General features: G+C 40.5%; 1 protein-coding gene across 1 annotated transcript in view; it reads left to right on the top strand.

Annotated features, from left to right (window-relative positions):
• The window catches only part of XK (X-linked Kx blood group), a 48580-nt gene extending 37668 nt beyond the window's left edge, over positions 1-10912 (top strand). The window contains exon 3 of the mRNA XM_040266321.1: positions 7221-10912. Coding sequence (XP_040122255.1) covers positions 7221-8047 — 827 coding nt within the window. The 3' untranslated portion in view covers positions 8048-10912. The remainder of the gene's footprint in view (positions 1-7220) is intronic.
• The last annotated feature ends 5004 nt before the right edge of the window (positions 10913-15916 follow it).

Here is a 15916-nt window from a genome sequence, read left to right as displayed (position 1 = left end):
CTTAGGAATATATCTTCCTAAAGAAACTAAAGACCTATATATAGGATTTCTTTTTGAAGTGATGAAAACATACTAAAAGTGACTCTGGTGACAGGTGTACATATCTGTGAATCTACTTTTAAAGAAGCAGTGAATTACACACTTTAAATTGTGAATCTTATGGTATGTAAATTATGTTTCAATGAAGCTGTTACAATAAAGGACCAAAGCAATATTTGTGATAGCAGCTGGAGAAGGAAAGTGGCAGATATGGGTGTGAGCTCTAAGTGATGATGATCTCGCTCATTTTCAATCTTTTCATTAGCAATTTGTAGTTGTCAGGGCCTAGGGTGGAGTTAAAGCAGAACACAGGGTCCTATAATAAGTGGTGAAAAATAACTCAAGTAAGAGTAAGCCATGGTTTCCAGCAAGAACAGTGATCTGGATAACTGACCAGGGATACCACTGCTGAGATAATCCAGACTTGTCTTAATCCTGGTTGGGCCCCACATCCTGAAGCAGTAACTAGCGTCCTTAGTTCGTCCTGAGACCAGAAATTGCTCTGTTCCTAACCTTGTTTTGCAAGTCTCTCGTACCTAAAAGAGATTCTTTAGAGTCTAAACTTAGATCTCAAAGACTTTTTCTAATTTGGATCCTACTTTTCTGGAAGTGTTGGAAACAGGTGCAACTTCATGATTGAGAAAGGCACATAAAGCAGATATATTTGCATAGGAAGCCTATAACCCCAGAAGTCACCCTCTGGGAAGGAGCTTCAAGAGTTCTCACTTAAGTTGCATCTGTGAGAGGTTTAGAGCTTCAATTCCTTGTTCAGGGTTTTCTTTTCTTTCTTTCTTTTTTTTTTTTTTTTAGTGTTCTTGCCTGGAGAATCCCAGGGACGGGGGAGCCTGGTGGGCCTGGTGGGCTGCCGTCTATGGGGTCACAACTGAAGCGACTTAGCAGCAGCAGCAGCATGGATTATACAGTTTTCAATACATTCATTTATTCAACATACATGTATCAGTTACCAACTTTGTGCCAGTCACTATGCTAGGTGCTAGTAGTAAAAATCTGTATGAAACAGTGGCTACCTCTAAGAGCTTGCACTAAACCCAAGGTACCAAGTGATGACATAAAGGTATCCATGATGTCTGTGAGCAGTTGAAAATTTAGAAGAGAAAGATCCTAATTGAGTAAGATTTTGGAGAAGGCAAGTGATGGAGTACAGTACAGGTGGAGATCCTGGCTCCAAATAGTAAGAAAGACACATTGTCTACTGAGGGAACAGCAAAAGAGGCAAAACTCACAGCCTCTCAGAATCTGGTTGAGATTTCCATTTCCAGAAACTTCTGTGCTAAGTCCTCCAATTTTCCTCTGCTGCTGTGTACTGTACCCCTTCGGATTGTTTCACTTCCTGCCTTGACGTCATTAGCTATTTTTTTTTTTTTTTAAGACTAGTCAAGTGCAGTAGTGAGAATCATTAGCTATTTTTTGAAAAATCTATTCCACCCAAGCATTTTGTGAATTCAATCATTTTATTGAAGATCCAGTGGAGAGTAGTCACTTTACAGAGAATCCCCACTTCCCAGTGGGTCTCCATCTTGGAAACAGCCTTGGTTCTCTCTCCAAAGCCAACAGAGAAACCGCTGACCTTGTCCTACAAATAGAATTCCCCTCCTAAGAGGAATCCTGAGAAATAAAATGTTCTCCCTCACTTAACAGAGAGATTAAGGTTTTGGTGTCAAGTCAGGAAATGAGAAAATCCATTCCTAATAACAATGAATTTCTCTGTGAAATAGGAAGACTTTATTTGGAGGAGTTGATTTGGCTGGAATTGAGTGGGAAGAAGCTTTCTAAGTGTGGCAACTATTTGGAATATTGCCACAACCTCCCTTTTAGCTTTACCTCAAGTGATGTCTTGCCTTATAATAAAAAATAAAAACAGCAGAATGCCCCCCTGAACCCCGCCCTGACCCCATACATACTCATCAGATATGAGAATAAGATTATTAGGGGATATTAGGCTTCTATGAAGTGCCACATAAATGGGCGGGACCTCCAACTGACCCCCTTTTGTGTTGACTCTGGGAAGAGAAGGTTGGGAAGTGATGTCAGGAATGTTTCCCCATTTAAGTCTGAATAAGTAGGTATTTGCCTGAATATCATCCTAGCCATTCATTAGATAACCACTTAATTCTAGAGGTAGAAATGTACATTCCACTCATTTTGTACAGGATCCTTGTCTCCCAGGTATACCTCTCTTCCCAAGTACCTTTCTATCGGTGACATTTTGAAGGGTGCACCCAACAATAGGAATGATGGTTGAAGGCAGTGCTTTCAAGGTAATTTTCTTGCATTCTCAGAAGGCTTCAGTGGTTAAATGCTACAAGTCACCAATTGGGTGATAATTGGCTAACTCTCTTGTAGAGAAAAAGATGTTATTTGGAAATAATTGACCTAACAAGAGAAAAATGGATAGATGCTTAAAAAATTGTTTGGGTCATTGCATTGTTAAAAGTAGTAATTTTAAATAATAGTAAGTAACCATAAATATAACAATGTAAATATTATATGTATGCTGCTGCTGCTACTGCTGCTAAGTCGCTTCAGTCATGTCCAAATCTGTGCGATCCCATAGACGCCAGCCCACCAGGCTCCCCCCGTCCCTGGGATTCTCAAGGCAAGAACACTGGAGTGGGTTGCCATTTCCTTCTCCAGCAGGTGAAAGTGAAATCGCTCAGTCGTGTCCTACTCTTAGCAACCCCGTGGACTGCAGCCTACCAGGCTCCTCCGTCCATGGGATTTTCCAGACAAGAATACTGGAGTGGGGTGCCATTGCCTTCTCCAAAGATAAAGACCGCTGCTGCTGGGTCACTTCAGTCGCTCCATATACATACATATGTATGTATATGAATATATAATTAACATGCTAATTTATACTTAGCTCATCTTCTACATTTGATGTTATTTTTCTTATAGTGGAAAAAACATAAGGACTAAAAGAAATGGATCCAATACTAGATTGTTAAGATCTGTAGAAATTTGTAACCACACATATAAAAGTATGGACTTCCCAGGTGGCACAGTGGTAAAGAATCAGCCTGCCAATGCAGGAGATGCAGTTCCATCTCTGGGTTGGGAAGATCCTGTGGAGGAGGAAATCCCATGGACAGAGGAACCAGGTGGGCTACAATCCATGGGATTGCAAAAAGTTGGACACAACTTAGTAACTGAGCACAAGCACATATAAGAGTATATCACCTGGGATAAACCATGATGAAAAGAATATAAGAATGTATGTATATGTACAACTGAGTCACTTTGCTGTACGGCAGAGATTAATAAACATTGTAAATCAACTATACTTCAATAAAAACAAAAAGTGTATCAGCAGTATGTACTGCTTTATAATGCTCCATTGAACTAACCTCTCAGGAAAAATAACTCAGTACAGTTACTTCCGAGTATACTCCTGTGATAGTATTTCTGTCTTTTAAATTTGATCAGTAGATGACAGTCTTTCCAGAGAATGATATCAGTGATTTAAATCTGTGCAACAAGACTGTGAGAGAAACAGATACTTTAAGTAAAACTGAGCTTCTTCCAGGAAACTTAACTACCAAAGCTCCATTGATTCAGAACTTAAGAAAAAGAACCCTTTATTTCCACACATTTGAATTATAAATAAAGACAGTTTTGTTATAGGCACTTTGCATTTTAAGATGCTTCAGTTTATACAGAGCAATTTTGTGGGCAAGAAAACAAAACCCAAGGAGATTACCATTTCCCCAGTGAGGCGTGGAGAGACCAGAGTAAACCAGAGCGAGACTCTCGGTTCCTAACTCCAAACCCCACCTCCTGTCCCTCCCTTCTCTAATATTTGGAGGTGGTGGCAGCCTACAGTAAGTGACTGTATTCCAGTTTTGACCACACAGTGTGTGCTCATGGGTCCACTATAGTTCAGTCACTTAGTCGTGTCTGACTCTTTGCGACCCCATGAACTGCAGCACGCCAGGCCTCCGTGTCCATCACCAACTCCCAGAGTCCACCCAAACCCACGTCCATTGAGTCGATGATGCCATTCAACCATCTCATCCTCTGTCAGCCCCTTCTCCTCCTGCCCTCAATTTTTCCCAGCATCAGGGTCTTTTCAGATGAGTCAGTTCTTCGCATCAGGTGGCCAAAACATTGCAGTTTCAGCTTCAACATCATGTAGTGCTCATGGGTTAGCACTACATTTTTAAGATAATAGAACTCACAGCCAGCAGTGCGGTGCTCTCAAACATAGTACCATGGTCCATTCAATGAGCCATATCTTGACCCCACCCCCAACATACTGCTGCTCTATATAAACTGAGTAAACCCATTAGCCATAAGTCATTTTAAGAAATAAATAAGTAGGGTTGAGATTTCTTGAAATATTAAGGCCTTTTAGCCTAAGACAGATTCTTGGCAACAGTGGGGTCCTCACTTTAGCAATTTAATTTTACAGAATTTAAGAAAATAACTGAAGACCAAAGAAAAGTGAGCAATCTATAGTCAGTATATATATTTAAAAGATCCTACAGATAGAGAGGAACTCATGAGCAGTATATTATGGCATGTTCTCTGTTTCGGTTTCTACACGGCTATATGTTGAGGTTCTCGAGAAGAAATATCTAACCGGGTCACTCTTGACTCCTCAGGAGCTTATAAGTTAATCGAGGAAACAAAACACACCATGTAAAGTTCAGTTCAATTGCTTGGTTGTGTCCAACTCTTTGTGACCCCATGGACTGCAGCACACCAGGCTTCCCTGTCCATCACCAACTCCCGGAGCTTGCTCAAACTCATGTCCGTCGAGTCAGTGATGCCATCCATCCATCTCATCCTCTGTCATCCCCTTCTCCTTCCTTCAATCTTTCCCAGCATCAGGGTCTTTTCAAATGAGTCAGTTCTTTACATCAGGTGGCCAAAGTATTGGAGCTTCAGCTTCACCATCAGTCCTTCCAGTGAATATTCAGGACTGATTTCCTTGCACTCCAAGGGACTCTCAAGAATCTTCTCCAACACCACAGTTCAGAAGCATCCATTCTTCAGTGCTCAGCTTTCTTTGTGGTCCAACTCTCACATCCATACCTGACTACTGCAAAAACCATAGCTTTGACTAGATGGACCTTTGTCAGCAAAGTAATGTCTCTGTTTTTTAATTATGCTCTCTAGGTTGGTCATAGCTTTTCTTCCAAGGACCAAGCATCTTTTAATTTCATGGCTGCAGTTACCATCTCCAGTGATTTAACTGTTTCCATTGTTTGCCCATCTGTTTGCCATGAAGTGATGGGACCAGATGCCATGATCTTTGGTTTTTGAATATTAAGTTTTAAGCAAGCTTTTTCACTCTCCTCTTTCACTTTCATCAAGAGGCTCTTTAGTTCCTCTTCACTTTCTGCCATAAGGGTGGTGTCTTTTGCATATATTTCTCCCTCTAATCTTGATTCCAGCTTGTGCTTCCTCCAGCCCAGTGTTTCTCATGATGTACTCTGCATATAAGTTAAATAAGCAGGGTGACAATATACAGCCTTGACGTACTCCTTTCCTAATTTGGACCCAGTCCATTGTTCCATGTCTGGTTCTAACTGCTGCTTCTTCACCTGCATACAGATTTCTTAGGAGGCAGGTAAGGTGGTCTGGTATTCCCATCTCTTGAACAATTTTCCACAGTTTATTGTGACCCACACACTCAAAGGCTTTAGTGTAGTCAGTGAAGCAGTAGTAGATGTTTTCCTGGAACTCTCTTGCTTTTTCTGTAATCCAATGGATGTTGACATTTTGATCTCTGGTTCCTCTGCCTTTTCTAAATCCAACTTGAACATCTGGAAATTCTCAGTTCATGTACTATTGAAGCGTAGCTTGGAGAATTTTGAACATTACTTTGCTAGTATGTGAGATGAGTGTGATTGTGTGGTAGTTTGAACATTCTTTGATATTGCCTTTCTTTGGGATTCGAATGAAAACTGACCTTTTCCAGTCCTGTGGCCACTGTCAAGTTTTCCAAATTTGCTGGCATATTGAGTGCAGCACTTTCACAGCATTGTCTTTTAGGATTTGAAATAGCTCAACTGGAATGCCATCACCTCCACTAGCTTTGTTTGTAGTGATGCTTCCTAAGGCCCACTTGACTTTACACTCCAGATGTCTGGCTCTAGGTGAGTGATCACACCATCGTGGTGATCTGAGTCATGAAGATCTTTTTTGTACAGTTCTTCTGTGTATTCTTGCCACCTCTTCTTAATATCTTCTGCTTCTATTAGGTCCATACTGTTTCTGTCCTTTATTGTGCCCATCTTTGAATGAAATGTTCCCTTGGTATCTCTAATTTTCTTGAGGAGATCTCTAGTCTTTCCCATTCTATTGTTTTCCTCTATTTCTTTGCATTGATCACTGAGGAAGGCTTTCTTATCTCTCCTTGCTATTCTTTGGAACTCTGTGTTCAAATCGGTATATCTTTCTTCTTCTCCTTTGCCTTTCACTTCTATTCTTTTCTCAGCTATTGTAAGGCCTCCTCAGACAACCATTTTGCCTTTCTTTTTCTTGAGGATCATGTAAAGGACTCTTCATATTCAGACAGAGCAAGATGGGGTCCAAAGGTGTTTTAGTTTCAGTTGACCGTGAAGTAGACCAAGACAAGGAATCTGAGCACAGGTCTTTCTAGACAAAGGTGTAAGAACCATGGGAGAAGGGTAGTGAGACAGGGAAGAGAAAGTGGCCAATAAAGGGAGCATTATTAGACAACAGTTTCTGTGGGTGACTAGAAAATAATCCTGTGAGGAAACACCGATAAATACTGAGTTAGCCAAAAAATTCACTTGGTGTTTCCTTAAAATGCTATGGAAAAACACAAAGGACTTTTTGGTTAATCACAAGAGTACAGAACACACACCTCCGAATTATTCTACCCAAAGGGTAGGGAAATTTGGTTTGTTATATTCCAGCTCTTCTCAGGGCTAGGGTTGGAGTATTGAAGGGTTCTCCCAGGGTATTAATTCTGGGGCACTTCTGCTTGCCTGGCACCTGGGCACAGCAGGCTTCTGCAACCCTGAAAAAAAGCCCTCAGGCACAGTGAGTGACCCTGACACCCGGCAGTCTGCCTGTGCACATAAAACAGAAGGGTCCAAGGAATGCGGCTAGGGGAGTGACCATGGCCGCCACAGGAGGATTCTTGGTGGAGGTGAGACTTGAGAGCACTCTTTCTCTTCTCTCCTCAGGTCTGTTCATGGTCCTTTCCCTATTGTCCATTGTGTACGGAGCCTTGCGCTGTAACATCCTAGCTATCAAGATCAAATACGATGAATATGATGTCAAGGTGAAGCCCCTGGCCTATGTCTGTATCTTCCTCTGGAGGAGCTTTGAGATTGTCACCCGAGTCATTGTCCTGGTCCTCTTTACCTCTGTCCTGAAGGCCTGGGTGGTCATAGACATACTCATCAACTTCCTCGGCTTCCTCTTCTACCCCTGGATCCTCTTCTGGTGCAGTGGCTCCCCCTTCCCTGAGAACTTTGAGAAGGCCTTCAGTCGGCTGGGCACCACCATTGTGCTGTGCTTCCTCACCCTCCTCTACGCTGGGATCAACATGTTCTGCTGGTCGGCGGTGCAGCTGAAAATCAACAACCCCGACCTCATCAGCAAGTCTCAGAACTGGTACCGGCTCCTGGTGTACTACATGGTGAGGTTCATCGAGAACGCCTTCCTCCTCCTCATGTGGTATCTTTACAAGACGGATATCTATATGTATGTGTGTGCACCCCTGCTGATGCTGCAGTTGCTCATTGGGTACTGCACAGCCATTCTGTTCATGGTTGTGTTCTATCAGTTCTTCCACCCTTGCAAAAAGCTCTTTTCCCCTAATGCTTCTGAAAGCTTTCAGGAGTGGCTAAAATGTGCCTGCTGTAACCGCAGGCGGCGGGAATCCTGCGAGTCTGCAGAAAATACAGACCTAAGGTCACCCACAGACAGAGAGGAGACCCCTTCTAGCAGTAAAATAAGTTCCATGCCCAGCCAGATCTTGAATACTGATGAACTCTCTTCTGCTTAGTGGGACCTGAGTCTCTTGAGGCCCAGATGTAGTATTTGCTGGGTTGATCCCTGTTCTTCATGCAAGTGATGGGCCCTGCACAATTAACAAAGCAGGAATTTAGTTCTCAACTCCTTGTGAGTTGCTCCCCTTTAGAGAGCTCTTGGTCAGGTGAGTGGGAACCATGGAGAGAAGTCAGGGGAACCCGTGAGTGTTGCAGAGGCAGCCTAAAGCACCACCATTCACAGTTGACCAGACGTTACTGGCCTTGTCATTGACAAAGTACTCATGATAACTGAGTTGGCTGTTGAAAGCCATCACATAGAATGAGGACAGGGGATTTCTTCTGTTCTAGTTTTCTGGACTACTGGTTTAGGTAGCCTAATATTTTATTATCCCCGAGAAGAGTTCTCACCTAAGAGCTGTCTGATGACCAGAGATGGTCACTGGGGTTTTTGCCATCAGCCACATCATTCCTGTCAGAGTTTTCAGAGAAAGCTGTTCAAGTTTGGTTTTTGAATAGACAGATGTTCCATTTTCATCTCTCTAGGGCTCTTTGTACATAACCAGCCATAGCAACCTTGGCCTCCTATTTCTCATTGACTGAAAAGTCTGGATTTGCAAACTCTATTCTTAAGAATCCATGGATGCAAAATTGAATTCTAAATTTGGTTATGGAAGCCATAGAGTTTTAGAGAAGTAGTGTTCCTTCAATATGTTGGAGAAACTCTGGATCGAGGGGGTTGTTAAAATATCAAAATGATTTTGGCTTTTATAAGCAGAATTCTTACCTTCTTGTGATGGTTGAAGATGTGACTCTGCTAGAAGGTAGGCTTAACCTCTTCAAGATTCAGTCCCATCCTACAGTTTTGGAAATTTCTAGTAGAAAACTCCATAGAAATTCCTCACCTAGCACAGGTATATAGGGCATTTTAAGTTTCATTATTTGAAGGAGCAGAGTTCCCCCTTTCAGTTAGATACAGACTTCAGAAACTTAAATTTTCAGAGATGGCATGACCAGAAGATTTTTATCTTTAACTGAATGTACCTTGATTTGATATGATCCTGAGTTAATTTGAATAAGAACTTCAATTTTATCCTCCTACACTCTCCTATCTTCAGTATAATTTCTCCTTTAATTTGGAACCCTGTTTCTTTCGTAAAAGGATCTGTAGAATCTCCTCAGTTGTCCAGGGAAAATGCCTGGATCTAGTGCCATTATTTGTACCATAAAAACCTTGATAATGAAATACCTGGGAGCAGGTGATCTGTCACTGACAAGGCTGGACATTGCAGGTCAGTCAGAGTTGACAGTCTTAGGACCCTAATGGCTGAACTTTCTGAACCATCCAGTTTCTAATAGCTAGTTTGTCGGGGAACAGGTTAAAATGGTGAGTTTGAGCGGGAGTTGTGGTCAGAATTAGAAGAGGATAGAGAGACTAGTACTTCCCCAGCCTTCATTTGGAAGCCTGTCTCAAGAACCATTACAAAATCTGGGCCTTCAAATAAATTTAAAATCATTTTAATGTAGCATGTAGGTAAGCATATTGAGTGACCCCAAATCAGTCTAACAGTGATGGTCTGTCACACTCCCAAAGCCCAATTTTAAGCCACATTTATAAGGATATTTATAAGGTTTGGTGACTAAATTGGACATTTTGTCATCTTTAACTCTTGATTGGGACCATATACATGTAGTCACTTTGGGGAAAGAAACCACTGCTTTTTTCATGGCAAAAATTTAAATCCTAGTGAACTGAGAAAAATTTTTTAATGATTTATATTATACCTCTGAAAAGACAAAATTATGCAAAACTAGGTTGCCCTAAAGACAAACCAGCAAATCTCCTATCTTGAGAGTTAAAACATCTTTTTCAGTTATAATTCCAATTTTTAAAACTCTCAGTGCTTTGTCTAATTAATTACATGCCTTAACTTGTCATAGAGATGCACCAACTGAATTACTATCATTTGACTGGGTAGAAATGAAGTATTTCCTCCAAATATATTGAAACAAGGTCATGAAACATATTTAGACTTTCTTCATTACTGGAGACAGTGCAGTATAGAGGTTGACATCACCCTGATAACCCAGCAAATTACTTACTTGATCTCTGCCTCAGTTTCCTCACCCATCAGATTTGCATGATATTCTTGCCCAGCCTACCTCACAAGGTTGTCAGCAGGACAAATTTAAATAAAAGCTGTGAAAATGCTTTGAAAATGTTTTTAAAGTGCCATGCATGTTTAAAGGAGTTGTTTTTATAGTTACTCAAATCCCGAAACAGGTTATTGTTTTTGTTTTACTGTTAGAAAAAAAACAAATAACATCATTCATGTGAGTGTCTTCAGGGAATATGTCGGCCTTTTACCTTATGGAAGGACGAGTGTAAATGGTCTTTTACTCTTGGAGAGAACTCAACAGTTGCCCTTTCTCTTACCATCAGTTATGTAAAAAATTAGCACTCAAACATATAGTACTTGGAGGAAAAAGACCCACTGAAATCTGAGAAATTGCTTTTGATAGCAGATGAGCTTATCGTTTTTGTATCTGTCATGTTTCATAAAGGATATAACAGCATCTTTTGTTAATTTTGCTTTACAATTTGAATGCCTGATCCTGCTAGACTTTAATTGAATGTGGATATAATCTTTTCAGCCTTGTAAATGGGAAAAATAAACTTTAAAATTGATTGTTAAATGTAGCATTTCCTTGGAAGCCTCCTTAGAACATTATTGCTATGGTTATGAGTGTATGTATCAGTACTTCTCAGCCTGTACATTGTGGATGAGAGCTTTTGCAGGCTGCTTCTCAGCAGCCATTCACTCTAATAAATATTGTTTATGTTTCTTCATATAATAAATTAATTTTTCAATTTCTCCTTGTTTTTCATGCCTTAGAGTCCTTGCATGGCTTTTTTACTTCAGGGACTATTTTAGAAACAAAATTGAAACTGGTTTTTTTTTGTGATTAATTATGACTGTGTAATCTCATCTGGAAATTTTGTCTGTAGGATGAGACATTTGAGAGTGCTAGTGCTCTGCCTGGCAACACACCAGCAGTCCATAAAATTCCTCTGATTGTTTTGTAAGCCTTTATCCCATTTTTTAAAGCTACACTGCTAAATCCTAAAATTCTGCTCAAACATAAATGGTATACTGATCCAGAAATATAAGAAATCAAATGAGTGACTTAATAGTTACATAAGCAAATAGTCAAATTGTAAATGATAATCTGTGGTTGGAAAAAAATCAGGTTTTTTCTACATGTCAAAATGCATTATTTTTTTTTATTGAGGTATACTTGACATATTAGGTTCAGATGTATAATGATTCAATATTTGTATACATTGCAAAATGATAACCAGTAATTCTACTTACCATCTGTCACCATACAAAATTACAAAACTTTTTTCTTGTGATGAGTTTTAAGATTTACTCTCTCAGCAACTTTGAAATATGCAGTAGAATATTGTTGACTTTGGTCACCATGCTGTTTATTATACCTGACTTATTTAGGACTAGAAGTTTGTGCCTCTTGATCCCCTCTGTGGATTTTACCCACCCACCCCCCAACTAGCAACCACTAATCTATTATCTATATCTATGTGAGGTTGCTCAGTCATGTCTGACTCTTCCATCCATGAAGTTTTCCAGGCAAGAGTACTGGAGTGGGTTGCCATTTCCTCTCCAGGGGTTCTTCCTGAACCAGGGATCGAACCCGGCTCTCCCACATTGCAGGCAGACGCTTTTACCATCTGAGCCACCAGGGAAGCCCTCTATATCTATAAGGGGTTTTTTATTTGTTTATTTTAAGAAAGATAAATACTGTATTATTTTACCTATATGTGGAATCTAAAAAACAAAACTATCAGTTATTAAAGGGGTCATTTTTGGAGCATGAACTAGCCAAGGATTGTTGCAATCATTTCTTTGCCTCTGAAGGTGACCTTGCACTTTGGAAAGACTTAGCTATAGGATAAGTCTTTTGGAAGAGATCTCTTGGTGTTAAGTCAACCCCTTGAGAAAACAGAAGGTCAACAAGAGTAGTGTTTAAGTAGGTCATTCTAAAATTACTTCATATGGTGTTTGTAAATGTTTTATTTTGAAATAATTTCAAGCTAATAGAAGAGCCTTAGGAACGGTGCAAGGAATTCCTTTATCCTTCACTCAGTTTCATGTATTAATATTGTGTCACGTTTACTTTATAATTCTTACTTTTACTCTTTTTCCCCTTTATTCCTAAACACTTCACTGTATATTCTCTTATACACTGAACAAAGTCATTTTCTTACATAGCCATAGAACAGTGATCAAATTCTGGAAATTCAACATGATTATGATACTGGTATCTAATCTAGAGTTCATATTCCATTTAACAATTGAATCAATTCATTTGTTTCCAGAAACCTTCCTTAACAATGTGAATCTACTCAGTTCTCTTCTATGAGTTCTCCTTGTTTAAAGTTATGATGAAATTTTAACTTCCCTGTGAAAGCTGGGAAAACTAGAGCAGACTTTGAAAATCTGTTTGAAGAAAACATGCATTTTATCAGTACTAATAGCTTAACGGCATAAATTTGGGATGTTTACTGGCAAACTGTGCTGTTCAGTTGGTAAGTTGCATCTCACTCTTTGTGACCCCATGGACTGCATCTCAGCAGGCTCCTCTGTCCTGCACTGTCTCCCAGAATTTGCTCAAATTTAAGTCCATTGAGTTGGTGATGCTATCTAACCATTTCATCCTCTGCCTCTCCCTTTTCCTTTTGCCTTCTTCAATCTTTCCCAGCATCAGGGTCTTTTCTAATAAACCGTCTCTTCACATCAGGTGGCCAAAGTATTGGAGCTTCAGTTTTAGCATCAGTCCTTCCAATGAATATTCAGGGTTGATTTCTTTAGGACTGGCTTGATCTCATTGAAGTCCAAGGAACTCTCAAGAGTCTTCTCCAGCACCACAGTTTGAAAGCATCGATTCTTCAGCACTTAGCCTTCTTTATGATCTATTACATCTGTACATGACTACTGGAAAAACCACAGGTTCGACTATAGGGACTTTTGTTGGCAAAGTAATGTCTCTGCTTTTTAATATGCAAACTATGGGTGATGCTTTTTCATGGATCCCCATCTTAACCATCAGGGGTTGGCTGCTTAATACATGAACGTGTAGTTCATACCCTGCCCCCATCCCACTGTGATAGTTCATTTTACAGTTTTTAGGCCCAAGTTTCTAAAGATTTGGAAGCAGGTGAGGGAGGTACAGTATATATTATTCCTCCATGACCACATTTTTCCAGGTGCTCCATTCCAGGAGACTATATTCTCTGTGAACAACTTTCCAACTGGGAAAGAGCTCAGAAATACCAACTCTAAACACTATAATGAGTGATGTTTTGAGCCTTTTTTCTTTTTTCAAAAAAGGCACTTCATATCAGCATACGATATGAAGAGAGCTGGGAATTCAGAAATATTCCCAATCCCTTCTTTCCCAGGGAACAAGAAACCCCATCAGACTAGGCCTCTAACCTGCTAAGAATGTGTGTGTCCACTGCAGAAGCCTACCTAAGGTGATGCCTTGTGGCTCCCTGTCACCCTCTCTGTGCGGTCGTTTCTCTAGAAACGCTCTGGAGGTCTAGACCAAGGAGGTATAAAACAGTGCTGTTTTAAGCCGGGTTTTGTACTCAGAGCATCCCTGAGAAGTATACAGCAGGATGCAGCAGTATCTCTTTGCAGTGGGTTTTTTCAGAAAACCTCACCCAGACTCCCCCATGTGAGGTTTCAGCATCTGCCTTCTCCCAACGAGAGATTCATCCAGAGAGATTTTAAGATTCTGCCTGTGCTTCTGCTCCCTCCCTGCCTCCTGTCCTGAATTAATTGTCTGTCTCCAAATGATGAGTTCCTGATTGAAGTTCCTGATTAGCCTGCTTCCTAGAGCCCTGGGAATATCTTCCTCCATAGACCATCTGCATTATGCATACTGGTTTCATTTCTTATCACTCAGCTTCCTATTTTAATTACCTAAATTTGACAGTTAATGAATCGGGTTCTTAGGAACGATGGCACTCAAGAAAAAAAATAGGATTTAGAAATTCTGTTTTGGAGTGGGGCTGCAGGACTATCCTCACCCCACCACCATCACCACCCCCCTCACCTCACCCCTCCACCCTGTCCACTGCACAGGAAACTGCTGCCCTGCCTTCTCCCGACAAGGTGACCTTAAGTAGAGTGGCAGAATTTTTTAGAACAGTGCTCAGCTGTAGAGCTGCAGACCTCCACCAATTGCAGAAGCATTGCACGCCTCTCCACTGACAAGGGATGTTTGACACTATTCAGAGATGTCTGGCACACATTTGTACAATTGTTTTTCACACCTATGAGGATGCTGTTGTGAGTGATAGAACAAGACTGATTTAAAGTGTCACTGTATTTAAAGTAACTTTGTCATCCCCCCCTCCCAAGTCCCTACCTTGAACAGGTGTTAAAAATTCAACCACCATCATATGGGAGGTGACCTTAAAAGACCTCCTTTGTAATTGGGAGTGTGGGGAATTATTATTTTTTTCTTTAATTTTGAGGGGTATATATTTGATTTACAATGTTGTGTTAGTTTCAAGTGAACAGCAACATGAATCTTTTATATTGTATATACATGTATGCATTCTTTTTCAGTTTCTTTCCCCATATAGGCCATTACAGAGTATTGAGTAGGTCTTTATTAGGTATCTATTTTATATATAGTAGTGTGTGTATGTCAGTCTCATTCTCCAAATTTATCCCACCCTGTTGAGAATTACTACTCTAGAAAGTTTTTTCACTGATGGAATATCTTCTCATGTGTACTTAAAGTCTACTTTTTTCCTTTTGAAATGAAAGTTGTTCACACACAAATCACTTGGCTTCTCTCATTTCCAGCTTGATTCAAGAGACAATAAAATATTTTTTTATTTTTAAAATGTAATGTGCTTCAATTCATGGGGTCGCAAAGAGTCGGACACGACTGAGTGACTGAACTGAACTGAATGTGACTTTGTGAGTATTCTATCTTCAAGAAGTAAATTATCTACCTTTACACAAAGTGTGTCATCAAGGTGAAATGCTTTTACAATTTCAAAGTACTAAAAAGATATGTATTATTTATCATGATAACCATCAAAATAATGAGATTTCTACATATTCTTCAGTTCACTTCCTTGAACTCATAAGAAATTCTATCAAGGTGCTTTCAGCTACAGTTCGTAGAACACCTGATTCAGTGCAGTTCAGTCGCTCACTCATGTCTGACTCTTTGCGACCCCATGAGCCACAGCACGCCAGGCCTCCCTGTCCATCACCAACTCCCAGAGTTTACCCAAACTCATGTCCATTGAGTCGGTGATGCTATCCAACCATCTCATCCTCTGTCATCCCCTTCTCCTCCTGCCCTTAATCTGTCCCAGCATCAGGGTCTTTTCAGATGACTCAGCTCTTTGCTTCAGGTGGCCAAATTTTGGAGTTTCAGCTTCAACATTAGTCCTTCCAATGAACACCCAGGACTGATCTCCTTTAGGATGGACTGGTTGGATCTCCTTGCAGTCCAAGGGACTCTCAAGAGTCTTCTCCAACACCACAGTTCAAAAGCATCAATTCCTCGGCGCTCAGCTTTCTTCACAGTCCAACTCTCACATCCATACATGACTACTGGAAAAACCATAGCCTTGACTAGATGGACCTTTGCTGGCAAAATAATGTCTCTGCTTTTTAATATGCTGTCTAGGTTGGTCATAACTTTCCTTCCAAGGAGCAAGCATCTTTTAATTTCATGGCTGCAATCACCATCTGTAGTGATTTTGGAACCCCCCAAAATAAAGTCAGCCACTGTTTCCACTGTTTCCCCATCTATTTGCCATGAAGTGA

This window comes from Oryx dammah, unplaced genomic scaffold (assembly GCF_014754425.2).
Source record: "Oryx dammah isolate SB20612 unplaced genomic scaffold, SCBI_Odam_1.1 HiC_scaffold_23, whole genome shotgun sequence".
Lineage (NCBI taxonomy): Eukaryota > Metazoa > Chordata > Mammalia > Artiodactyla > Bovidae > Oryx > Oryx dammah.
The sequence above is the reverse complement of the archived record's forward strand: the minus strand, read 5'-3'. Positions and strand labels throughout refer to the sequence as shown.